The 26,197-nt window shown below is 40.0% G+C and overlaps 1 protein-coding gene across 1 annotated transcript in view; it reads right to left on the bottom strand.

The window, feature by feature from the left end:
- Positions 1-26,197, bottom strand: part of AOX1 (aldehyde oxidase 1) — an 83,524-nt gene that overhangs the window by 16,319 nt on the left and 41,008 nt on the right. The window contains exons 19-26 of the mRNA XM_055120892.1: positions 24,158-24,280; positions 20,170-20,266; positions 7,407-7,531; positions 6,705-6,838; positions 5,263-5,350; positions 4,136-4,222; positions 3,070-3,261; positions 789-1,016 (exon numbers count right to left, since the gene is read on the bottom strand). Coding sequence (XP_054976867.1) covers positions 789-1,016; positions 3,070-3,261; positions 4,136-4,222; positions 5,263-5,350; positions 6,705-6,838; positions 7,407-7,531; positions 20,170-20,266; positions 24,158-24,280 — 1,074 coding nt within the window. The remainder of the gene's footprint in view (positions 1-788; positions 1,017-3,069; positions 3,262-4,135; positions 4,223-5,262; positions 5,351-6,704; positions 6,839-7,406; positions 7,532-20,169; positions 20,267-24,157; positions 24,281-26,197) is intronic.

Below are 26,197 nucleotides of genomic sequence, written 5' to 3'. Positions count from 1 at the left end.
TGAAGGGTACTATATAGAGTAGGCCACAAAGTGTAAGATTCACTCAAAAATGAAGAGATGGGAGCAGGAAGTGGGATTTAGTAAGCAAGGATGAAAATTGTTTTATCAACCAACAATATAAAGAAATTAATCTACAACATATTCTCCTGCACACTTGGAATAACTATGAGGTAAGAAAACTCCTAAAATTGTGTTTAAACAGTATGTAAATGTTTTAGCCTTCTGGATTTGGTAGCCTAATTCACCAAAAAAGGAAGAGTGGCAAATGCTTCCCACTTTCCCTCGCCGATCTAATCGTCCAAAATCTCAGACTCACAGAGCAGGAGAAGGGGGTCTCAGCAGGTGTCACTCCTATCGTCAACTTTATACTGGAGCACTCTGAGGACCCCAACAAATTTACTCAGCATTTTGCTGTTAGGTCCAGGAGACGAAGGTCTCCTGATCATCCCTCAAAAATGCTTTTCTTTGGGGTCAGAGAGATAGTATAATGAATAAAGTGCTTAAACCCCCTATGGTTCCCTAAGCCCATGAGGAGGGATCCCTGAGTACAGTGCCAGGAGTAAGCCCTGAGCACCACGGGGTGTGGCACCCCCTAAAAAACAAACAAAAAAATAATAATTTTTCACCAACTCCTAGAAACTGATCAGAGGCACTTTTGTTTCCTCTAAAAAAAATGCTCGCTTGATGGAGCAATTTGGTAAAGGTGCAATTAGGTATTACAACCATATGGTTAATCTACTTAATGAAATTTTCTCAGTCCCTTTAATTTATCAGTTTGGAGAACTGACCTGACTAGCAGCCAAGGATCCCATGCCAATTGGAAACTTCAGGGGGACCACAGCCAGTCCTTTCTTCTTCCAGTAGTTCTCTGAGTTGAATTTTTCCACGGCAGCTTTCCTCAGGGAGTATGAAGACATGGCCATGCATTCCTCCCAACACCGTATCAGGTTCTTAGCATCAATCTCCTGTCTGTAGGGTGTTTGATCAATTTCCTTATACATATTTATTTTTCGAACCTATAAAAGCAAAAAGGATTTTGCAGTGAACACCTAGCTGGCATATTTCTTCTACCCATGGTCCTCCTACTCAAATTGTCTCATCTACTAATGCCCAGTTTGGGTCTTACAACTTATGGAAGCCCTTCTAAGCATTTCATTTTCTCTTCTTCCTCCTCTGCTCATAATTTATATCAAGTACTCCAATAGTTATATGCCTTCTCTGCTGTGTGTGTTATTTTTCAAAAGGAAGGAAACCTTTCCCTATACGTTTTACAAAACTCAACCCAGTACAGGGACACTATTAACTCTTAATTCTAGGTGCATATTCTAGTGAATATCTATTGATAGTAACCTAAGATTTAATTTCCGTGTTACATGAATTAGTTCATTTAGTTGCTATGGCAAGACCTCTCTAGCTTCTAAACAGAACATTACAAAAGTTTAAGTTTAGTCCATGGTTAGGATAAAGAACAAATCAAAATATTCTAACCTAGGATGTCTAAACCATTAAGCATTTTATGAATCCCTACAATAAGTGGCAAATGCCCCAAGTAAGAAAAAATGATGGCAAATATTACACATTCTCAGTTGAGAAAACTCTCAGCAGTTGTGGCCAGCCACCTACCTCCCCAATATGATAAGGGTTGTAATGTACATATACTTTCCCCATTCTCTAAAAAAAAAATTTGCCAGATCATTATAAAAGTAAAACTGGGAATTAGTGAGCTGTGCCATCCTGGATAGGGTAGTGTTTAGAGAGTGACTATTCTCTCCTCCAGTTGCCCTTGGGATGAAGGGAAGTCATTTGATTTTATTTCTCTTGGTACCAAATGCAACACAACATAGCTTGGTGAGATGGCCAGGAAGGAAGGCCCTCATACGATTATGAGGCACAAAGAAGATGGCTCTTTCTAGAACAATAGAGTTAGATACTGTGGGGAAAGCAATTGGTAAATTGGGCTTGAATTCTTTCTAAGGGTTCAATTAGCATGGGATAAAGACACAGGTAACAGGAGATTTTGCCTCAGGTGCCAGCTGAGGGTCAGTTGGAGTTTTAACCCACTATCCCAGGGAACCATGGATTTCTGATATGATGCTGGCAGAAGTAGAGTCTGTAGACTAGTTAAGACTGCAAAGTGACTCCATCTCTCAAGGAGAGGCCAGAGAGCTGACTGGGAGAACTCACAGGAAAAGATATTATCTGTATTCTCAGATCTTTCCCTTACTCTGCCTTAGAACCACTGCAGATGACATAGGGCAGGAAGAGAGAGAACAGACTCCATGTTTTCCTAACTCCAAGCCAACATTCTAGGTAGAAGATACTCAAGCAGGGGCTGGAGCAATGGTGCAGTGGGAAGGGCATTTACCTTGCATATGGGTGACCTCGAGTTCTATCCCTGGCATCCCACATAGTCCTCTGAGCCCGCTAGGAGTAAAACCTGAGTATGTAGAGCCAGGAGTGAGCCTGGACACTGCTTAGTGTAGGTCAAAAAACTGAAGAGAAGGGGTGGGGTGAGACATATACAACACAGAGAGAGAGAGAGAGAGAGAGAGAGAGAGAGAGAGACAGAGACAGAGACAGAGACAGAGACAGAGACAGACAGACAGAGTCAGATAAGAAATGAAATTAAAAAGCTAAAAAGATTTTTATGGTGATTCAATTTTTAAAAAAATTTAAAAGCTGAAAAGTTGAAAGGATACTGTTTTTTAATGACCCAAAATGTATGTGAGCAGCCTAAGATGTTACAGAAGCAGGGTGAAGATAATTTCCACAGAAGATGCTGGTAGTTGTTATATCCTTCACAAAAGGGAACTATTCAGTAGAGAAGTTAGGATGTAGTGTTCACTCAGTATAACCTCATAACCTCATATCCTCCAGGATTTTTGAATAAAAACTCCAGGAGGCTACAGGTCAATAACCTTTAGAGTTTTAACTCAGTACTAACCAGATAATTAGCTTAATCAGGCAAATTACTCTGCCATTTGAACCTCAAATTCTTTAACATGAATCACCCCCTCAATGGTCCTCCCATATTTGAAATTCAAGAACATTGTACTGGACTAATGTTACCTTCTCCGGGGGCAACCCACATTTGGCTGCAACTTCTGTGATACAGGCTTCAGTGATCAGCCCTGACTGTGGAAAACCAAAGCCACGCAAAGCAGTGTTGGAGGGGAGGTTGGTTCTGCATGTCCAAACCCGGCAGCGCAGGTTGGGGAACTTGTAAGCATTCTCCATTTTCAGGAGTCCCATTTCTGCCACCTGGGGAAATACAGAATTACCGAGATAAGACACTTGCCCTTCTTTTTTTTTCCTAATTCTTTGTAATGAAGGCTATTCCTTGGGTGCTACAGCCACAACAGTTGATGCTGAGGGTGGGGCCAGCAAGTGAAATCAGGGATTCAACCCAGAGCATCACATATGCAAGACATGGAAACACGTGTCCTTCTGTACCTCTTACCCCATCCTAAGACGTTAGACTAAACCCAGATCCAAATGATCAAACCTCTAATAGCACATCAAACTTGCTAAAATTGAGTTGTGTTCCAATAAAAATATGTTTTTTGTGAAATAATTTTTAAATATTTCAATAATTTTGATTAGGAAAGCATGATTTTTTATTTTTGGAGCTAATGAATTTTAATGCAGGTTCCAAATATTTCCCCAAATCTTTGAGTCACCCATAGGCCTAAATCACTGGGTTTACAGAAGGTAATGACTCAAACTTCTAAAAAACAGGAAAATACTCTCATATTTGGTCTAATGCATTTATTTTTGGTTTTGAAGATTTGAGTCGCTGTGCCAAGGATGTTGCTAAACATCTATAACACCGTGCATAAAAGAGTCCCCATAAAAAAGAATTATACAGTCCAAAAACATTAGTAAGGCTGAAATTGAGTTCTAAAGCTTGCGCTTGGAAAGGCTTTTCAATATTTGAAATATGGAGATAACACACAAGTACACCCAGCCAATATCTCGGGCTGCCTCTGGGGGTTCCAGATGTGACATATGGTTATCTCTGCAATAAGGGTTTGTACCCTCCAATAATTGAATATTGTTTAACTATTGGAGTTTTTTAATTCAAGCACTTTATGTAACACTTTCCAGAATGTGAATGTACTCCTTAAACACTTACAAGTAGAGACTCATCCAAGGAGGAGCCACCATTGCAATAATGTTGCATATCCAGAGCCAAGATTCTGCCATCCTTCATGAATCCAGCCTAGAGAAAGAGAACTCACATTTGATACTGATGCTGGGAGTCAAATCTCTCTAAAGTCTGTGACTTGGGTATGCTTGCAGAAAGAAGAAAAGTCTTGTGACATTGGATGTGAAAAGTAATTCTATGCATGAGACCCAAAACATAAGCAACAATAAAAAAATATAGATAAGTACTTCCAATTAGATAAAAGTGTAAAATTTGCATCTGTTAAAGGTCAGATTAATAGAGTTAAAAGCTGTTCCAGAGAATGGAAGAAAATATTGACAAATCATGTATCTGGTAAAGGGTTGAGATCCAGGATGCATACAGAATGCATACAACAGAACAACAAAACAACCTGATTCAAAAGTAAACAAAGAAATGAAATATCTATTTCTTCAAGCTACATAAAAAAAATTTTAAAAAGCTACATAAAAATGTCCAATAAACACATGGAAAGATGCCCAATGTCACTCATCATTAGGGAAATGCAAATCAAATAAATCACATTCATTAGGATGTCTACTATTAAAAATATAATAAATTGTTTGTGAGGATGAAGAGAAATTAGGAACCTGCAACTAGTTAACAAAATAAAATACATTTCTATTTTTAAAATAGTTCTAGAAATGTCTGAAGCACAGTTTTCACAAAATACACTTGTTATATTGAAAACAGAGGAATATGTTGGCAAATATTGAAAATTATACTACTTTTTAACCTCTTTTATCTGGGTAGCAGGGCTAGCGGATCAACTTGTATGGACATAAAATACAACATGTTTATGGTTATTCACTCTGTCATAGTGAGTACCAACGAGCATTTCCCCACAGTTCTATCTTTAGAATTCTGTCTTAAAGATAGATAACAATTCTATCTTTAAACAACACATAATTGCTTCTTAAGCCAGCCAGCTAAACAGCACAAGGAACAGAAAGTCCAATAGAAGCACCTTTATTGCTTTTGTTACTGCCCATAAGAGAGTGGCTACTTGCTGCCCTCCACAATTAAGATTGTTATATTTAGAGCAGAACCCCCCACTCCCTTATTCCTCTGCTCACTTTGTACTTTCCATAGTAAGGGTGGCGGCCTCCAGTTATTAACATGTCTTCTCCTCGTTCCAGAATGCAGCGGATGGCACGACCATGTCTAAAGTAGAGAGCAAAAGAAAGAAAAAGCAAGAGAGGCAAAGTCTGATATTAGGTAGCTATTAGATGGGGCTCATGGAATCCCTCTGAGAGGTAGAATGGCATCGACACATTTCACAGAATGACAGATCTAGGCTTGCACCAGGCGTGAGGGTCTCAGGGCATCCACACTGGATCCCCTCCCTTTGCTTCAGGGCACAATCCTGATATCTTTTACTCAAGGGAAGGCTGGGTGTCAGGGGTGCCAAAGTATTGTTGATATTTTCACTGTGGTAATCACCTCTGCTTTAGGAACACTGTCCCTAGGCTATTACAAGTGGCAAACAGAGGCACTCAGATCATGACTGATGGCCAAGTACTCCCGAGGGGACAGGTCTGGAATTGAATCTTTTTGGTTCATGGCTTAGGGAGGAACTGACCAATAATACTTAGCAAAGAGATTATACCTCCCGGTGGGTCTACTTCAAAGACAATTTCCTATGGTAGTGTTCTAAGGTCCTAGAAAATGAGTTGATATCACACAAGGTCAGTAAAATGTTCACTTAAATCATCTGTTTATGTATGTATGTGTATATATATATATATATATATGCCTGAATTATCTTATTTTATTTTTCTGGGTTTTGGGTCATACCATACCGGGATGGAGTGATAGCATAGCGTTAGGGCTTGCACGAGGCCGACCCAGGTTCGATTCCTCCATCCCTCTCGGAGAGCCCGGCAAGCTACCGAGAGTATCTCATGCGCATGGCAGAGCCTGGCAAGCTCCCCTCGATGTATCTGATATGTCAAAAACAGTAACAAGTCTCACAATGGAGACGTTACTGGTGCCCGATTGAGCAAATCAATAAGCAACGGGATGACAGTGACAGTGACAGTGGCCTGGGGGCATTTCCCAGAGCTTACTCCTGGCTCTGTGCTCAGGGATTGCTCCTGATGAATTTGGGGGACCATATGGAGTGCTGGTGATCAAACTCAGGTCAGCTGTGGGCAAGGCAAGTACAGTCAGCTGTACTATAGTTCTGGCTCCCTGAATTTTCTTTTCTAAGGTGGAACTGATCTGTATGTACATACAGGTACTAAGAAAACTCTTCCCTCCAGTTCCAGTTGGACCAGTTCCTACCTATTTTATAGTCATTATAGTATTTTGTGAGTGTGTGTGTGTGTCTGTGTGTGGTTTTCATTCTTTTCAATAACTTAAGTCATAATAAATTGACTCTTTGTTCCTATATTTGCATACTAAATTTAGGTTAATAATCCTAACCCAAATTCTTCATCATTAACCCAACTCCCTAACTGAAAATTCTTAGCACAATTTCACTTTTTTTTCTATTTAGCAGCTTTTCTTCACTTACTTGTTTGCAGCAAATGCAGTGATGGCTGCCATGATGCCGGTTTTGACCACTTTCCCTCCGAATGCCCCACCAACACGCTTTACATGACACATGACCTTGTTAGCTGGGAGTTTCAAGGTCGAAGCAACTATGTCCTGTGAATGACAACAGTTCTTGTTAATAAGGTCCAGCTGTTGCAAGGGAAGGGCATGCTTCTTACATGCTTTGAGGCCATAATGTGCATTATATGAAAACCCTGTGGTTATGTGAAATAGTGGAATGATTTCCAATAAACTAGATAGATATCAGTGACTAAGCCAAGGTTGAGTTTTCATGAGATTGTCAAAACTTTAAGTACTGATATCAATGAGATGGCTTTGTGCCAATAGTAAATATTTAACCCATAAACCAGCTCCAAAGTATCCTTTTAAATGAATCTCAAGGAAGCAAGATCTTAGAGACCTCAGATTGGCCCTTTCCCTTATAGTCCACTGTCTCTGCTCCTCTCACCTACTGCTTGGGTTACTGCTAAGTTGGACAGTAGGTCTTCCTGACGAGAATAATGAGAATGCAGGTTTTCATGCTTGACATCCCCCAAGGGATGTGACCACTAGAATTATAAATTCTTACAGTATGTGAAATGAGATTTTTATCTTATTTGGGGTTTTTGTCTGTTTGTTTTTACATGAGCCAAATCCCCTCCACATAAAGGCTTCATGTTACCTGTATGTATTTGGGAAACTGTGTGGACACATAGACATCAATTTCTTGGTCCTCCCCTTTAGGAACAACAAGCATGCTTTGCGTTTCCATATAAAAGTGTTCTTGGCCTCCCATATGTATTTCACCTGTTAGAGGAAAATGCATCAGTTATGAAGTCTGTCAGAACAGAAAGCACCCTAAGGCTTGTATTCCATTATGGACAAATTCCACCGAGGGTGCTTCTGCTAAGGGAGTAGGTCCCATGATGGAAGGCCATAGGCAGCAATACTGACCTGTCATCTGTCAAACTGGTCAATATAGTTTGCCACAGAATCCTAGAGAAAGGTCTGCTATGTTGTAGAATTAATATACTGTGGCAAGGAGATTCTAGTTCTAAGACAAGATTGAGCAAACACACTTCTTCCTGTTCCTTCCATTAAGTATAGATAACAACTCTGGATATTCTATATAAAAGAAACATATAAAACTGAAGGAAAGAGGGAAGTGGGAAGAAGACAAAATAGCAAAGAATTTGGGGACCCAAAAAAGATAGACTAGAGTATTCAGTGCCAAGAGTACAATTAGAGTTTTGCTATTTCCTTCATATTTCCCAGAGTAGGTGTCAGAAAAGCCAGCAGTCAAAATCATCAAAAAGAAAAGATTTTTTATTTACTTATTTATTTTAATTAAATCACCATGAGATACACAGTTACAAAGCTGTTCATGGTTGGGTTTCAGTCATACAGTATTCCAACACCCATTCCTCCATCCCAATAGAATTCTATCCTCTAGCCAAAGGACCAGAAAAAGGGAAAATGTATTGAGACAGAAAAAAATTGGGGGTGGGGATGGAACACAAGTGGTAGTTCTCAGTGGCTACTGAGAACCCAGATTAGTTCATGAGGAGTTACTTCTGACTGTGTAAAATGTAGTAATGGGGATTTAACCAGAGTCTCTTGTATGCAGAACACATACTCTAGCCTTAGAATTATCTCCCTGACCCAAGACAAAGGCTTTTGTATAATAACCACTCTACCACAGATGGGATTTATGACAAAAACTGCAGCAAAAGGACTCGAGGAGGCTCTTGGGAAGGTGGGTGGCACCGGCCCCTCCTGCCGCCAAGATGTGATCCCGGGGGCCGCACGTGTGTGCGGCCTCTCCGCTGCTGCACGAGCGTGAATCCAGACCCAGCTAAACTACTTTCAGCATGGGCAGCTCCTCGCAGAATGTCTCCAGCCTGAGAACTAAGCCGCGGCCCCATGCCTGTCCAGGAGGGGAAAGGTATTTCTCTCTCTCCCCTCTTCCTTTCTGGGGATGAAGGGCATGGTGACCACCATATTATGACTACCACAGATGGGATTTACAAGCTTGCAATGATCCAATATCTGGAAAAATCTCCCTGGACTTAGTTGTTATAGTACAGAAATCCAAAACCTCATTTCTCTTCACAACAGGTCTGTCTGACTCTAATGGGGTACTCCTGACAATAATATAGTGAGGTTTGTGTTGAAATATTGAATGTAACCAAAGTAAACAGAAAGCAAAGTGAAACCTATCAGTTACAAGATGGGAGGGGGAAGGGTGGTGGGATGGGAGGTGTACTCTGTGGGTTTTTTTTTTTTGGTGGTGGTGGGATATGGGCACTGGTGAAGGGATGGTTGTTTCATCATTGTATAACTGAAGACTTAAGCCTGAAAGCATTGTAATTTTCCACATGGTGATTCAATAAAATAAAATTCTTATTAAAAAAAAAAAACCACTCTAACCCAGCCCGAAACTACAAAAAAATCTTGCAGTCCCAAAGTTGAACTTGAACTTTTACTTTATTAGGAGGTAAGAGGTAAACCCAATCTTCTGCTGGGTGGTGTCAATGGAGACCACATGCTGAATCTGTACTTCTCTCTCCTCGTGGTAATAACAAGGCACAACACACTTTCTCCCCCACCAACACAGAATCAGAGGAGTCTGGCAAAAGGAGGTTTGCAGGGGTGCTGAAGTTATAGTATAGTAAGTAGGGCACTTGTCTTGCATGGGGCCAACTTGGGTTTCAATCCCCAGGTCCCATATAGTCCCTTGATCATCCCATATGGTCCCCTGAGCACCACCAAGAGTAATTCTTAAGTGCAGAGCCAGGAGTCAGCTTGAGTACTTCTGAGTGTGGCCCAAAAGCAAAAAAAAAGAAAAAAAAGAGATTTAGGGACCAGCCAGTGATCAGCAGTTAAGGGTGCATGTGGGTCCTGAATTTGAACCCCTACACTACATGGCCTCTTGAACACAGCTGGAAGTGGCCTTTGAGACCCCAACACCACTGCTTGTCCTGCTTGTCCTGTGGTCTCCAGCACTGCAGGCCTACTTCATATCTTCAAGTACTGAAGTATATGTATGTCCTGGTTGACTGAGCATTGTAGGGAGTATATACTGGCCCCCTTGAACACTACTTGTGAGTGCCCCCAAGCACACACCATGGAAACAAATAAGATGCAAAGTTTGATAGCATCATACATAAAATGACCGTGATATAACTTTTTCAAATACTCATAGTACGGACTAGAGAGTTAGTATAGTAGGTAGAGTACTTGGCTTTCACATAACTGACCCAGGTTCAGTTTCCAGCACTTCATAATCTCCTCCAGCCCCACCAGGAGTGACCCCTGTATGCAGAACTAGGAGTAAGCCCTCAGCAGAGAAGGGTGTGACTCAAAAACAAAAAAAAAATGTTCAATTAAAAAATAAACAGTCATCATACCAAGAACTCAACCAAAGATCAATTTTAGAACTAAGAAAGACAATAACCAAGATTAAGCAGCTTAATGAATGAACTCAACAACTGGGTAGAGAGAACATGAACATAACCAATGAACAAGAATACAAAACAACAACAAAAAATGCCTAACCTGAACAAAGAAGATAAAACAAGACTGAAAAGAAAATGAACAGAGACTGTGGAACCTTTGTGACTGTAGAAAAGGACTGAATATTTGTCACTGAAGAAAGGGATTTGAAAAAAATAACAGCTGAAATTTGACCAAATTTGACAAAAGACATACATACAGATTTAAGAAGCTGAGTGAATTTCAAATAGAGAAAATAAATCCAAAGAAATCCAAGCCAAGACACAAGACATCAAACTTCTGAAAACTAACAACAAAGAATCTTTATAGCAGGATAATAAAAAACACTGTTTCACCTAATGGGGGAAAATACTTCAGAAGGCAGCACATTTCTCATCAGAAACCATGAAGACCAAAGAAACAGACATTTTTCTTCATGCGTTAAAAGAACCACCAACTCAGAATTCCACATCCCGTGGAAATATTCTTCAATAAAGATAAAAGAAAAAAAGAAGGGGCCTGGGATGTGGATCAGTGGTGCAGCAGCTACCTCAAGAGAAGGTCATGAGTCCAGTCCCGGCACCACTGCTGTCAGACTCAGGGACCATATGGGATCTGGGGACTGAACCTGGGATGGCCACATGCAAGGCAAATGCCCACTGTACTACAGCTCCAGTCCCTTACAACTTTTTTTAACTTGAGGTCTATTTTATCTGACATAAATATGGTCAATATGATCCTGGTAGTATTTTTTGCTGTGATCCCTAGCACACGACCTAGCATGCAAGTTGTGGTGAGCAGCACAGACTAGAGTGTGACCCCTGGATACCACAACAATGATGGCAACAAAGGAAAGGGAAAGGCAAAATAGAATAAGAATCAAAGGCAGTCTCAGATGAAGAAAATCTTTCTTTAAAAATGTCATGAACAAAAGAGTACATGCACCAGATTTAAAAGGCCCAAAGGGTACCAGCTAAAAGAGACCCAAATAAAACTACTCCAACACATCATGATCAGAATGATGAAAGCCAAAGATAGAAACAGAATACCAAAAACAGCAAGACCAAAGGAGGAAATTACACACAAAGGAGCATCCCTAAGATTCGTAACAGATTTATCAAATTAGACTCTGCAGGCCACGACAATGGTGGGATATTGTAAACAAAAAAAAAAAAAAAACAATGACATGAACTATTTTAACTATTATTGTGGTTTTGGAGCCACACACAGCTGAGTTTAGGGCTTAACTCCTGTCTCCATTCAAATGGAGACTATTATTCACATTTGAAGGAACAATGCAGATCTTCATGAATAAGCAACAGCACAGAAACTTCATAAACTTCAAAGCCAACTTTGCAAGAAACATTGAAGGGATTTCTTTAAGACAAGATACATCTCACAATCACACCTATCCTACAGAAAGATAGCAAAGAAATTTAAGACTGGGGCTGGAGAAATAGTATGGCAAATGAGGCACTAGTCTCTGAGGGTGGACTCAGGTTTAACCCCAAATGTCCTATTTCAGTCAAGAGTGTATCACTGTATCACTGTCATTCCATTGCTCATCGATTTGCTCAAGTGGGCACCAGTAAGGTCTCCATTGTGAGACTTGTTACTGTTTTTGGCATATGGAATATGCCACGAGTAGTTTGCCAGGTTCTGCCGTGTAGGCGGGATACTCTTGGTAGTTTGCTGGGCTCTCTGAAAAGGATGGAGGAACCAGACCTGGGTCGGCAAATACACTACCCACTGTACTATTGTTCCAGACCCACAAATTATCATATAAAGAATAATTCGACTCTCTAATAAGAGGGTCAATGATTTTTGCAACCAAAATGTTATTGAGAGGAAGCATATTTTCCTCTTGCCCACTGTTTTATCTGTCCCCATGGACCTGACACCCATTTCAATGTAAAGGTCTCAGAGGTTCTGAGTTTCCCAGGACCATAAAACTCTGCTCTGGGGCCTAGGCTGACAGGGAAACTGAGATAATAGGCAGTCAAGCGTGATCCCTGAGAATGGAGACAGGAATTAAGCCCTAAGCACAGCTAAGTGTGTCTCCAAAACTGAACACTCAAACAAACAAAAACTCCATGACAATAATATTACTCAAAGTCAACAACCTAAATGCACCAATTGAGACAAACGAGGCAGAATAGACTGGAAAACTGAATCCAACTTTCTGCTTCCTACAAAAGTCACATCTGAAACAGTGTGAAGATTGTTCTGTTTTGGCAGGAGCCATTAAGACATTCTATAGAATATCACTAACAGTTCTTCATAACAGACAATAGGAAATATATTATTTCGGTTGTGTTTTGGGACAGGGGTTGGGGTTTGGGATGGAAATATCCCGAATTTGGTGGTGGGGGTGTAATGGTGGTGGGATTGGTGTTTGAATATTGACTGTAATCAAAAATTGTAAACTAATTTATAAAATTAAAAAATAAAAGAAAAGTAATGGGGAGTTCATGCCCAATTCAATCAGCTTAATCAATGGCTGAATAAATAGCAGTGCTCCTACATTACAAAAAAAAAATCACATTTGAACAGTCAGAGAAAACAGAGAATCAAAGCCAAAGGTTGGAAGACAATATTTTAAGTGTTTTTACAACTCCCATAAAAAAACTAGGAGTCATAAAATTTGCTGCAATGTGAATGGAACTGAAAGACACCATGTTAAATGAAGTAAGCCAGAAGAAGAAAAATAAACACAGGATGTTAACACTTACATGTGGCATTTAGAGTAACTGAATGAGGAAATGCAATGGCTTAAAGGGGATGCCTGGATCCCTTTGGTCCCTATAGGGAGGAGAAGGAAAGAAAGCCAGTGATGGGTTAGAGATATATTAGAACGAACAGGAACAAAGATCAAGGTATTGAAGTAGTGTAAAGAATGATCAAGCTAAGGGCTTGTTTCTCTTTATTTTTTTATTGTTTTACCAGGGTTCTCTCTTTTTTATTATTTCCATCTAGTGGTTTGTCAATCTTGTTTTATTTTTACAAAGAACCAGCTCTTGAAAGCCTGTCCCATGAAATGGGGGAAAAGGCAGCTGGAATAGAGAAGGGATCCCTAAGACAATGGTGGTTGGAGGGATCGTTTGGGATGGGAGATGTGTGCTGAAAGTAGATAAAGGACCAAACGTGATGGCCTCTCAGTATCTATATTGCAAACCGTAATGCCCAAAAGTAGAGACGGAGTATGGGGGAAATTGTCTGCCATAGAGGCAGGGGGAGGGCTGGAAAGGGGGATACACTGGGGACATCAGTGGTAGAAAATGTGCACTGGTGGAGGGATGGGTGTTTGATCACTGTATGATTGGAACTCAAATGTGAAAGCTTTGTAACTGTATCTCAGGGTTATTCAATTAAAAAAAAGTAAATAACCAAGGTATATAAAAGCAGTAGTAGAAGTTTAAAAGAAAAAAAATACAGCTCATCAAAATATGGAGTGAACAGATGAACAGAAACTTCCTCAAAGAAGACATACAAATGGCCAAAAGATATATAAAACAAAAATGCTCCGAACTAATGAATTACCAGGGAAATGAAAATGAAAACAATAATGAGATTTGCCTGTACTAAAGAGACTGGCACACATGAAAAAATAACAACCAGTGTTGGTGTGGTTATGAGATAAAGAGACTCATTCACTGCTGGTGAAAATGTTATTTGGTCTTTTTGGAATACAATAGGAGCAATCATAAAACTAGGAATTAATCTTTCATATGACCCAGAAATTCCACATCTTAGAATATACCCCAAGGACCAAAAATACTTTTCAGAAAGATATTTGTGCTTTTATGTTCATTGTAGCACTATTCACAATAGTCCAAATCTGGAAACAACCAAGAACAGAGGACTTGATAAAGAGGCTATGGTACATATGCACAATAGAACCCTACGCCTCAGTAAGAAAACATAAAGTCAAGAAATTTTCTGCTACGTAGATGGATCTGGAGAGTATCATACTTCGTGACATTTGTTAATCAGGAGAGGGAAATCACAGAATAATCTCTTTAATTGGCATAGTAGGGAATAACAAATGCCAAAAGATAACTGAGAACATGAGAACTGGTGTTCAGTAGGAAGCTTACACAAGCAGGGGAAAGGACAGGGAGGAAAATGGTAATTCTGGAGAGGAAGTTATAAAGGAAGGTGGTAAAGTGTTATGCATGAAACCCTACCAGTAAATATATTGTAAACCACAGTGCCTAAAAGGAAACAGAGACCTGCCATAGATGAAATCTGGTAGAAAGGAGGAAAATCAGGATACTGGTAGAGGAAACTGGACACTTGTGAAGGGATTAGTATTGAAACATTTCATGCCGAAACTCAATTGTGAGTAACTTTGTATATTATGATGCCTCAATAAAAAATTTTAAAACAAAGTAAAATAACATTTTTCAATATAATAAAGGCATAATATGTGAAACATTAATTTCTGATTGAATGATTGTTAGATCAAATCAAATGTGAAAACCCTTTTATGAATGAAAATTGTCATCACCACCACCAAAATATTAACTAACATATTAAGTTCATCACACTTCCAGAAAATGAATAATTGCTTAGAAATAATCTTGAAAAATCAGGGAGAAAATAAAATAATATAAAGAATAAAAATACAGAAAAAACATTATGTTTTCCTTCTCTTTTGGATGGATTTTACAAATGGCATTTGATGCAAAATTTTAACATTGCTTCATGATGTGGTACTCAATGTATGTAGATAGGATTATAAGTGACTTAGAATTTACACCCAAAAAAACTTGGCAAAGTGATTCATAAAAAATTCTACAGATAAACCAAATGGAATCCTAATAAATATTCAAATAACCTATAGGAAAATGAAGGAAAAAAACAGAGAGGTAGGGTCAGAGCAATAGAACAGTGAGTAGGGTATTTGCCGTGCACATGCCAGTTGTAATTCCTGAATGCAGAGCAAGAAATAACCCCTCAGCATTGCCAGATGTGACTCAAAAAGCCAAAAATAGAAAGAAAGAAAGAAAGAAAGAAAGAAAGAAAGAAAGAAAGAAAGAAAGAAAGAAAGAAAGAAAGAAAGAAAGAGAGAAAGAGAGAAAGAGAGAAAGAAAAGAGGCAGTTAAAAAAAACAACAGAATACAAATATGACCAGCCATCATATCACATGTCAAGTGTTAGTCAGAAATGTTTTTAATATTAAAAATTATGCTCACTAATAATGATCTGCAAATTGTTCAAGGGAAATTTCATAATATATATTGTAATAATAATATTTTTGTATTAGGGTCTGGACAGCTTATTTTACCCAAAATCTGAATAAAGAGTGTAAAAAATTATATTCTTTTTCATTCGTAAGATTTGAAACCAAAATATCAAAACTCAGATCTTAATTGAATTAGCTCCTCTCAAAGACTATAAATTGAAAACCACACTTGTTAATAAGCTTGAGTGGTTTGCAATATTAGTAATTCCACTTATCTATTCAGAATAAATTTTGTCAAATGCCTACTTCATTTTTTAAATATGGAGCTAAAAATAGCTCCTGTTCAGTCTTTAAGGTAGGCAAGAGTGAAAGCTCTGCCTCACGACACTGCCGCCCCACAGCTCTAGCCCATGGTGCCCTCTTCACCCTCCCGTGTGGCTCTCAACTCTAGGTTGGAAGCCAATTTGATCAACTAATCCCTGAGATAAAATTTTATCCCACTGTGGGTTTACAAATGATATTTACATTTTACTAAGAGGCTCTTAAAGACTGAAAATCTATTAAGATATGAAGAAGTCTACCTATATGTCCAGCAGAGCAGCTTCTAGAGGAAATAATCTCAGTTCCAAGGTCCCTAAATCTCTTAAAAATCTTGCTACAGAGATTGTCTTCTATGCTCTCCCCTATAAAACCTGTCCTAGATAGGGGGATTTTAAGAGATAAAATTTCAAGAGAACCAGCATAATGGAGAGAAGATAATGCAAAATTCAGAGTTTGGAAATCTAGATTTCATTGGAGTCAATCTCATGCCTGTCTGTCCTCAGAAAGCTCTCTGGCACGTACATTTTTAATGTCCCCTAGCACTATGACACCAGAGTTAGAGCTGAAAGACATCTTCATAGCAGTAAAGCTGAGCATCAACATTAGTCTCCATGTAATTTGTCTTTTAAAATTCACTTTTCTTGAGCACTTAGTTTCCAAAAGAGCAGGAAGTTCTATTATAATTACTATCCTTCATTACCTTTCATTAAAATAATTAATCAATCTTTGTTTTGGGGCCATACCCAGTGATGTTCAGTGCTTAGTCCATCCTAGCAGGCTTGGGGGACCCTATGGCATGCTAGTATCAAAACTGAGATTGGCCATGTGAAAGGCAAATGCCCTACCTGCTATATTATTGCTCTAGCCCCAAGTCAATTAATTATTCTTAATCCAAGCGACTATGACAGATTAAGGGGCAAAAGTGAGTCAAGAAGATGAAAACTTAAAAGTAACAGTATCTCACAGTGATGGATAAGTAAATAAATAAAAATCTTAACAGTAATGATACCTTCTCCATTTCAACTATCAAAATTATTTATTTGAAGAAACACTCTTTTCTTTCTAAATGAAGTAATTTTTTTTGACATGGAAGGTGTTCATACACAAAAAAACTATTTTAATTTGTTTCAAGATTTTTTTTGCATTGTCTTTTAAGTTCATAATACGATGTGAAAAAGAAGCAAATAAAAGCAGCATTATATTCCACTTTAAATGTTCCACTTTAAAGTTCGACATAATGTTCCACATAAAGTTCCACATAATGTTCCACTCCACTCCAGTACACACAGCTGCTTCTCCCGGAAGGGAGCATAAAATGAGTGCCCCCATAACCATGCCACCGGACTCGGCACTAGGGGTGCCCCAGAGGGGGGTGGGTGAGAGCCCTCCTCGCCCCAAGGGGACCAGCCCTGCAGCAGGCCTCCACTACCCCACTGCCGCCACACTCTAGGCTGCTTTCCACATGTTCAGGCCGAGTCTCACTCATGAGTGAACATATTCCTCAACACATCATCATAAAGGGAAATATATATATTTATATATATATTTATATATATATATACATATACCTCTCAGAGAGCTCAGCAAGCTACTGAGAGTATCCCTCCCACACGGAAGAGCCTGGCAAGCTTTCTGTGGCATATTCGATATGCCAAATACAGTAACAATAACAGGTCTCATTCCACTGACCCTGGAAAGAGCCTCCAATTGTTAGGAAAAATGAGTAAGGAGAGGCTGCTAAAATCTCAGAGCTGGGATGAATGGAAACGTTAGTGGAGCCTGCTCGAGTAAATTGATGAACAACGCAATCACAGTGATACAGTGAATGTTCCACTTTAAAGCTTTAAAGCTTTCTGTATCCTTTATGCTTATTAACTGGGCATGAGGCACAAAACAAGTTAAAATTCAAGTAAAAGACAAGTGGAATAAATTTCTGAATGAATTATATGATACGTTTTTAATAAAAATACGGAAATTGAGTTCCCATTCAAAATCATACTATGGCATGGACAGAGACAAGATCTTATGGGGAGGCAGTCTCCACTAACTCCAGCAAGACCAACCTGTTCATATCGTGGACTCCAGAAAACACACCTTGTTCCCCACAAAGCACACCCACTCTTCAAGTTTTAGCCACATTTTTACTACTATTAAAAATCACTTGTGCCATGTTCAAACTTGTCAAAAACAAGTTTCTGTTCTACTCTGGATCTTCCAATTTGGGAATTCCATAGTATCTCAAGATAGGTCTCATAGGCTCCTGACCATGAGAAAATCTGGGAAACGCTAGGTTTATTAAATGACCACCAGCTAGTATGTTAGCATAACACTAGACAGCCTTTCCTAGAAATAAAGCAAAAACATCTATGCCTAATAATACTTATTGTTTACAGTCATGGATCACTGTAAGCTAAGCCCAAGTGCATGATCTCTCGTTGCACTGGATCTTGGAGATTAGTATTTTTTCATGCATATGATTTCAAAACCAGAAGATTGAGTCCTGAGAAAAGGCCTGCCAAGCCCCATAACTAAGACAGGGCGGAAAGGAATGCTACCTGAGTGCTATCACAGAGAATCTGTTCTATAGCTTCCAGATGATAGTAACCAGTCAGCCCAACACCTGTATCAGGCTTACTACAGAGGGAAATTAAGAGACATGTTATCCTCAGGTGAATGAACCAGTTATATTTGACATCTCTGGTTGGAGGTTCAGGGATCAGTGTTGGAAAGAAAAATTCAAAAGTTATTTCTAATATGCAGTAGACGCAAAAGTTCTAGAAATTTACTTAAAGATAGAAATTCCAAATTGCCTATCCTCTGACCTGAGAATTATTCAGACTTCCATAACCATCTAGCAACACATCTAGGTAAACCAGATCTTACCTGACAGGTACTAAATAGCACTTTCAACTGTGAGGATCACAAAGGAGCATAGTAGAGAAAAGTAGGGGATATTTAAAATTCTGGCAAAACCCTTTTTTAGCTCTAAAAGAGTGTCAGATAAATGGCAAATTTTGAATAAGATCTGCAGATGAAACAATAGGCTCACCAGTGTCAATGTTCTTATAATTATAACTCTCTGTGTAACAATATCTTTGTCTAAGAAAATGAACATTTTGGTATTTAGGAGTGAAGAGGTATGATGTCTGTGTCTCACATACAAATGACAGAAAAAATTAAGAATCATAAAGCAAATTTAGCAAGTTATTAACAATTGGAAAATCAGGTGAAGGGGGTTCTTTAATGCCTCCAAAACTTTTCTGAAAATTTAAGACTACTATATAGAATGAAAAGTCAAAAAAGGCAATGAAAAGTTATTACTATTTTCTAAGAGGAAATTTAAATTTAAAAAGTGTTATAGTTGGGGCTGGAGCGATAGCACAGTAGGTAGGGTGTTTGCCTTGCACGCGACTGACCAGGGTTCGATTCTCAGCATCCCATACAGTCCCCCGAACACTGCCAGGAGTAATTCCTGAGTGCAGAGCCAGGAGTAACCCCTGCACCTCGCCAGATGTGACCCCAAAAGAAAAAATAGTGTTATATAAGAGTCAAAGAGATAGTTCAATGGGCTGCGTACATGCTTTGTATGCACTTATTCAAAGGGTCTGGGTTCAAGCCCTGGTACCACATGGTTCCCTGGACACCTCCAACAGTGACCCCTGAGTACAGAACTGGAAGTAAACCCAGAGAACTTCTGGGTGTGACCACAAAATCTCCTTGTCAAATTGATTACATACATTCATAGTGGACTGGAGCAATAGCACAGTGGGTAGGGCATTTGCCTTGCACACAGCCAACCCAGGTTCGATTACTCCATCCCTCTCAGAGAGCCCAGCAAGCTACCGAGAGTATCTTGCCCGCATGGCAGAGCCTGGCAAGCTACCCATGGCTTAATTGATATGCCAAAAACAGTAACAACAAGTCTCACAATGGAGACATTACTGGTGCCCACTCAAGCAAATCGATGAATAACAGGACAACAGTGCTACAGTACTACATTCATAGTAGAGGAAAGTCTGGAAGAAGGGAGGAAAGAAAGAGAGAGATAGAACCTCCCTTTTCACAGCCCAAAAGAGAAAGCAAACTTGTGAATGAGGTGCCTGCTCCCAGAAGCACCCCCACCCTACCCCTACCCACCCCCACCCCCCCGCCGCTGTAGCTGACTGGTGATAGATGCATGGCCTTGAACTAGACATGCTTAAGAAAGCAGGCTTTAAAATTTCTTCCCTCTCATCATTGTCTTTTTTTTTTTTTGCTTTTTGGGTCACACCCAGTGATGCACAGGGGTCCTGGCTCATGCACTCAGGAATCACCCCTGGCAGTGCTCAGGGGACCATATGGGATGCTGGGTTTCCAACCCGGGTCAGCCGCATGCAAGGCAAACGCCCTACCCGCTGTGCTATTACTCCAGCCCCCATCATTGTCTTTTTTTTATATTTACCTTCAAGAACTTGATCAACAGCTTTAAATGCTTCATCAATATTCCCATACTCAAGCTTCTTTTCTTCCTCGAAGAAGGAGTTGTGTTGAATGGCTTCCTAGAAGGAGAACAGACATGTGAGGCCCATGGAGAGAGACCCAGGAATCTAGCACAGCTCTTTGAGTCTGCAGAATTCCTCCACAGGTCTAGGATCTCACACATGGAACCTCACTGAGCTGAGCTAAAAATAAAAAATTTAAAAAACAGTCTTCAGAGAGAGAGCTGAGCTAAAAATAAACAAATTTTAAAAACAGTCTTCAGTGAGACTTCTCATAGAGCAGATATACCAAGAAAGAAAGAAAGAAAGAAAGAAAGAAAGAAAGAAAGAAAGAAAGAAAGAAAGAAAGAAAGAAAGAAAGGAAGGAAGGAAGGAAGGAAGGAAGGAAGGAAGGAAGGAAGGAAGGAAGGAAGGAAGGAAGGAAGGAAGGAAGGAAGGAAGGAAAGAAAGAAAGAAAGAAAGAAAGAAAGAAAGAAAGAAAGAAAGAAAGAAAGAAAGAAAGAAAGAAAGAAAGAAAGAAAGAAAGAAAGAAAGAAAGAAAGAAAGAAAGAAAGAAAGAAAGAAAGAAAGAAAGAAAATCACTGGGCCTACAAGGTAGAACTAATATTGCCCAGGTAGAGGATTTTCTTCATTTCATAACCCATTTTATGCATCCAACGCCATGTGGCAGGGGATGCTGAGGTCCATCCCAGCTGTGACCGTGGCCTCCATTTACTAGCTGCCTGATGGGGGCTTGCCCTCTTTGAGTCTCATATGTAAAAAGATACAGTTGTGTATATAGTTCCAAGGGGTTCTGGTGAGGAGACTATGAAAAGGCATACATTGTGTTTAGTACGTGCTCAGCTAATTTTATATAGGAAGACATTTTGGTGATAAGATCCTAGAGATCCTGCCTGGAGATCTTGCCTTACTAGCAATATTCCATCACAGGGCTGGACAGATTGTACAGGCGTTAAGGTGCATGATTTGTTTGTAGCTGATTTATGGCACCACATGGTCCCATGAGCACAACCAGATGGAGGCCTGGTGGCCTCCAAGCACCACTAAGGTGGTCCAGATAACATCTGGTACCATAGGGCTGAAGCAGCAACACATCCTCAGTCCCTGACCTTGAATCACCAGTCATGTTGGCTGAGCTTCACTAGGGTGGCCCCTACTCCGCAAAGAAAACAAACAAAACAAGAGCTTCCATTGTAAGCCTGCTCTGAATACCATAAATTTACTCACTGATTTCCACAATTGGTGTCCGTTGGGTGCCGAGTGAAGAGGGGACACATAATCAAAGCTGAGGCTCAGTGCCATCAATAATCACAGGCTGACTTTCCTTCTTGTCATTAGGAATTTATATTCCTGCAATTCCTGTTGGTCACCAGCAAATATGATGTGCCAGTTCCTAACATTATTAGCTACAATGAGTTAGTGTTCGCTCCTGAAAGCTCAGCCAGCCAAGAGTTGGGAGCTTTCCTAATTCTGATCCCCCTGGTCACCAGTAGGTGTCTACATCTACCAACACATTTTACAGGAATGTTATATTAGATCTTTACATCTTGTCATTAAAAAATACTGTCATGGAGCCTAGGTTTTTGATAGTGTTTGTTGACTGTTTCTATGAATGATTAGCTAGGTTACTTTGGGTTATGCTGCTTTTTACTTTTTTCCCTCAGAATAGGGACAGTAAGAGTTTTTACTTCATTGGATTTCTGTGAGCATTAAGTGAGTTAATGGATGGAAATTGCTGGAACCACAGAACCATTAAGTAAGCTCTATGTAGAGATGAACAGTGGTCAGTGCATAGTCACCCATCACTGATGACTGATGACAAATTCTGGTCAGGAGCAAGAACAGACTTTTCTCATCACAAACATTAGCTTGGACCTTTCAAGCTAGAATTTTGATGTTTCTCCATCTGAAGTATCAAAAACTTTTAAAAGCCTGAGATGGGAGGGGGGGACATGAGCAAAGAGATATGATTGGAGTTCATTAAAGTGCTGATTTGCATGCTGCCAACCCTCCTTCAATCCCTGACACTACAATGTCCCTGAGCATCACTGGAGGCCCTCCCCAGCAAGCACAGGTAGGTGTGGCCCTGGAGGTCTCCAAGTACAATCCCAGACCTCCTGAGCACCTCTTGGGAGCACCTCCCTTTTAAAAAAATACAGTGACACCAAAGAAATGCATTACTTTAATCTTATTTGAGTTACCAACATATTTCCTACTGGAATTAGTTCACGCGATTTTCTTATTAATCTAAGATTGTGATATTCCAGGTTGATGTCAAGTTTTACAAATTATATTTTAAAAGTTTGATATTTTTCAACCTCCTTGGTACTTGCTCTTTGAGTAACTTTGAATCAATTTCCTAAATATTTTTCAGCCAGGAAGAGTGACTTAAAAAACTAAAACAAACAGAAAACTCCAGAAATGTGCAGTGAGTTCAGAATATTCTTGGCTGTAAACTTTAATTAAATCCACTCTGATTCAGCTGATTGAGCTTGGAGAGCTTAACCTCTGATAGAAAAATGAGGCTGCTCTTTTCCATGGTGTGAAAATATGACATTTGATTCTGAGGCTCTCTGGGAGACAATGAGGGATATCTGCTCATAGTCAGGGAGGGCAGGGAGAGTGAACTATTTGTTTATTTGAAATTTTATTTGACTGGAAAGTGGAGGAAGGGACACTCCTATGCCACTGGCATTAGACAAAGAATTACAAAGAAAGTTTTGATGATGTATTATGCAAACAATTTCTCATTAAGAAGTAAATCAACCTCGCAAACAGAATGTTGGGAAAGAAATGTGTAAACAAGCATAGCAGGAAACACAAGAATAAAGATTCTGAGGAGGGAACAGAATTTTGAACTTGAAACTAGTCAGAAAAAATCTGAAAGGACTAGTCATGCTGGGATTTCAATTAAACTATGTTATTATCTTCTTGGCATGATTTAATTTTGAAACACTAGGGACACTGTCCAAAAACAGACATTATGTTCTGAGGTATCAAGGACTTGGTAGAAAACATATCCAAGGCCAAATTCTTCTGGAAACACTCATCTTGGCCATTTTCTCATTTTCCACCTCAGAGGGTGCAATCACCCAGGGAACAACTTACGCTTTTCATTGTAAACTAACATCATATTCCCAGAGTCCATGGAGTCTGTGCATACTTCATCTAATCTGTTATGTGTCTTCCCAAATGAGCATTTTCTATTAGAACTAGAGAAATCTAAGCAGAAGTAAACCTTTTTTCATGAGGATAAGTCTTATGAACTTTATATATTCCAAACTCCTTTCTGAAATAGCAGGAAGGGAGGTACAGTTCTCAGCAACATGTTTCAATTGTTAAAATACCTGTGGGTATCAGAAACTGTTTCTCATGCTCACATTCACGAACACATCCAAAGGTAGGATCCCAGTATTTGCTTCAAAGGTCGGATGTTGGTTCTCATTTAAAAGGGTGGGAGAAATGACTGCTGAGCTTTAGACCATATCCCTTCTCTGGAACATGCCTGGCTGCCCATGCTGCCCTTCTTGGCTGTCTTTTTCCAAATGGTTTCACTCTGTTTTGAGTATCTTCCACTCCCTGATGATCCATGAACAGCAAAGGAATCTGCATCCACAGCTCCTCCACCTCTCTGCTTAGTCATTAATTCAAAGCTGGACATTTGCCCTAAGAAACCTGTTTCTAAGGACTTGCGCTTGAAATACAGAGACAGTGGAGCTCCTAGAGGCTGCAGCTGTTCTCCTGTGACCACAGAGGACCATATCTGAGCTGTGGCTGCAGTAAGAAGCAGAAAGTGGACTTCTTATTAACACAGACACAACTTGGGCCCAACCACGTCCTGTATTTTGGATGCCCTTCAGGAGTTCCATTTTCCTGTGATTGTAGTCAAAAGCACTTCATCTGAGACACCCCTGAAATCAGCTCTCCTGGCACCTGCCTTGAGCACATTACCTCAATGGTCAGGATCAATGGTTGCAAATCCTGGTAGACAATCTTCACCTCCTTGGCAGCTCGCTTTGCCTGAACTTCAGAATTGGCAATGACAGCACAGACAATCTGTCCCACACAGAATACCTACAACACAGAAAAAGCCATGTTTCCAAGAAAGGTCTCCTTTCCTGCCTTGTCCTCCTCCCTCCTCGTACAGTAAGAGTCTCGTGTTAAGCAATCATTTCACACAAGTCTTACACCCCCTGCTGCACAAGCTTTGGTAAGAAGATGTGTGTGTACAAGTTGACCTGCCAACCCCAGGTACTAGAAGGTGGTGGTGCTCAGGGCTTTGCACTGCATCATCAGCAGAAGGTGGCTGAGATGCTGCCTCAAGTAAGAGCCACTGATGACCAGATAGTCTGGAAGAGCAAGTCCTAGCTTGACTTGTGGCTACACACCATGGTCACAGCCATCCTGAGATGCAACTTCTGCCTCAGGACTGGAAGGTCAGTGACCATTTCATCTAAATAAGAGGGAGGGTGGGGAAATTAAGGCAGCTCTTAAGGGGGTTGAATCTTAGCAACACAAGCCTTTCTTAAAGAAACAGAAGACAGCAAGTCAAAGCCCTAACAAGCGTGGGTCACCCCCTCTTCATTTCATCCACAGGTTAGGTGCCATGAGCAGGTGAAACAGGTACTAAGGCAGTAAGTTGATGGGAAAACCCAAAAGTTAGGCTGCATAGTCATGATTGGAAGAAGTCACCACAACTGTCAATTTATCTTTCTCACTTATGCCATGACCATGGTGCAAACATCTTTGTTCATTTTTATGTCTACTTGAACTATGAGGTCTTTTTACCATGAGCTTTATCCTCAGGTGGGGTGGGGAGTGGAATGATAGCAAAAATATATAGTTTAATTCAACACACACGGAAAATGAATGTGTTTGCTGAGGATACTGGGGAGGGGGCCGAGGGGAGAGAAATGAAACCCAAATGTCACTGTGCTAACAACTGTTGAAGCTGCAAGCTTAGGTCTACAGGACTTCATCAGATTGTCTTTTGGGTACTTTTGCATTTCTACAATGAAAACATTTTTCATTCTCAATGGTTCTGGACGCCACTCTTCATAAATACCTGGTCTTGTTTCATGACTTAGCCCACAGATAAGGCCCTGAGATACTCCTGACTGTGTACTGCTTTATTTGACATTTATGCAAAGATCATATTATTCACTGTCTTCTGCCAATGCTACAGAGCACTGCTGTGGGGGAGTTTTGACCTTGACTTCAGATTCTTAGTCATCAAACTTTTCACTTTGACCCATTTCAAATAAAACAGTTCACAGGGCTGTAGAGATAATACAGCTGGAGAGATAATACAGCTGGAGATATAACACAGCTGGTTTGCCTTGCAAGTGGATGACCTGGGTTTGATCCCCAGCATCCCATATGGTCCCCCCAAGCACCATCAGGAGTAATTCCTGCAGCAAAGTCAGGAGTAATGCCTGAGCATTTCTGGGCATGTCCCCAAAATATAACCTAATTAATTAATTAATTAACTAAGCAATTCTTTGGGCGTAAAGCCTGCATTGAGAAATCTGAAGTAGGAAGGAAAAAATACTGAAGTAAAACACTGTCCTTGCCTCACTTTCTAATAATTTTAGACAGTAGCCAAAGTTCTAGTCATTTGAAACTTCCTCATGGTGATAACACTGTCCTAATTTCTCCACACATTTATCCTCCTGCTGTGAGAAGCAGTGTATAGAAGAGACAGCAAGTGAGATATGGATTCTACTCAAGAGCTTTTACTGAATAGGGAAATAGGTGGTAGAAGGTACAGTGAAAGTCTTCTTCAATCTAGACAAGAACTACATGCATCTTGTTTGGGGGTGATGGTACTTAGTAAGTGCCTTTCAAATGCTGGTGAGCAGGCCCTAGAAATTTCATCTTCTCAGAATTTTTAAAGTTTTCTCCCACTTTTTGCTTTTGCCTTCCCACTTACTGTTAAGAGATGCTTCTGTAATTTGTAGGGTTCAACTAGAAATCAATCACTGGCTAGAG

The sequence above is a fragment of the Sorex araneus genome, chromosome X (assembly GCF_027595985.1).
Source record: "Sorex araneus isolate mSorAra2 chromosome X, mSorAra2.pri, whole genome shotgun sequence".
NCBI classification, from domain to species: domain Eukaryota; kingdom Metazoa; phylum Chordata; class Mammalia; order Eulipotyphla; family Soricidae; genus Sorex; species Sorex araneus.
Note: the sequence above shows the minus strand (reverse complement) of the source record. Positions and strands in the feature narration are given on the sequence as shown.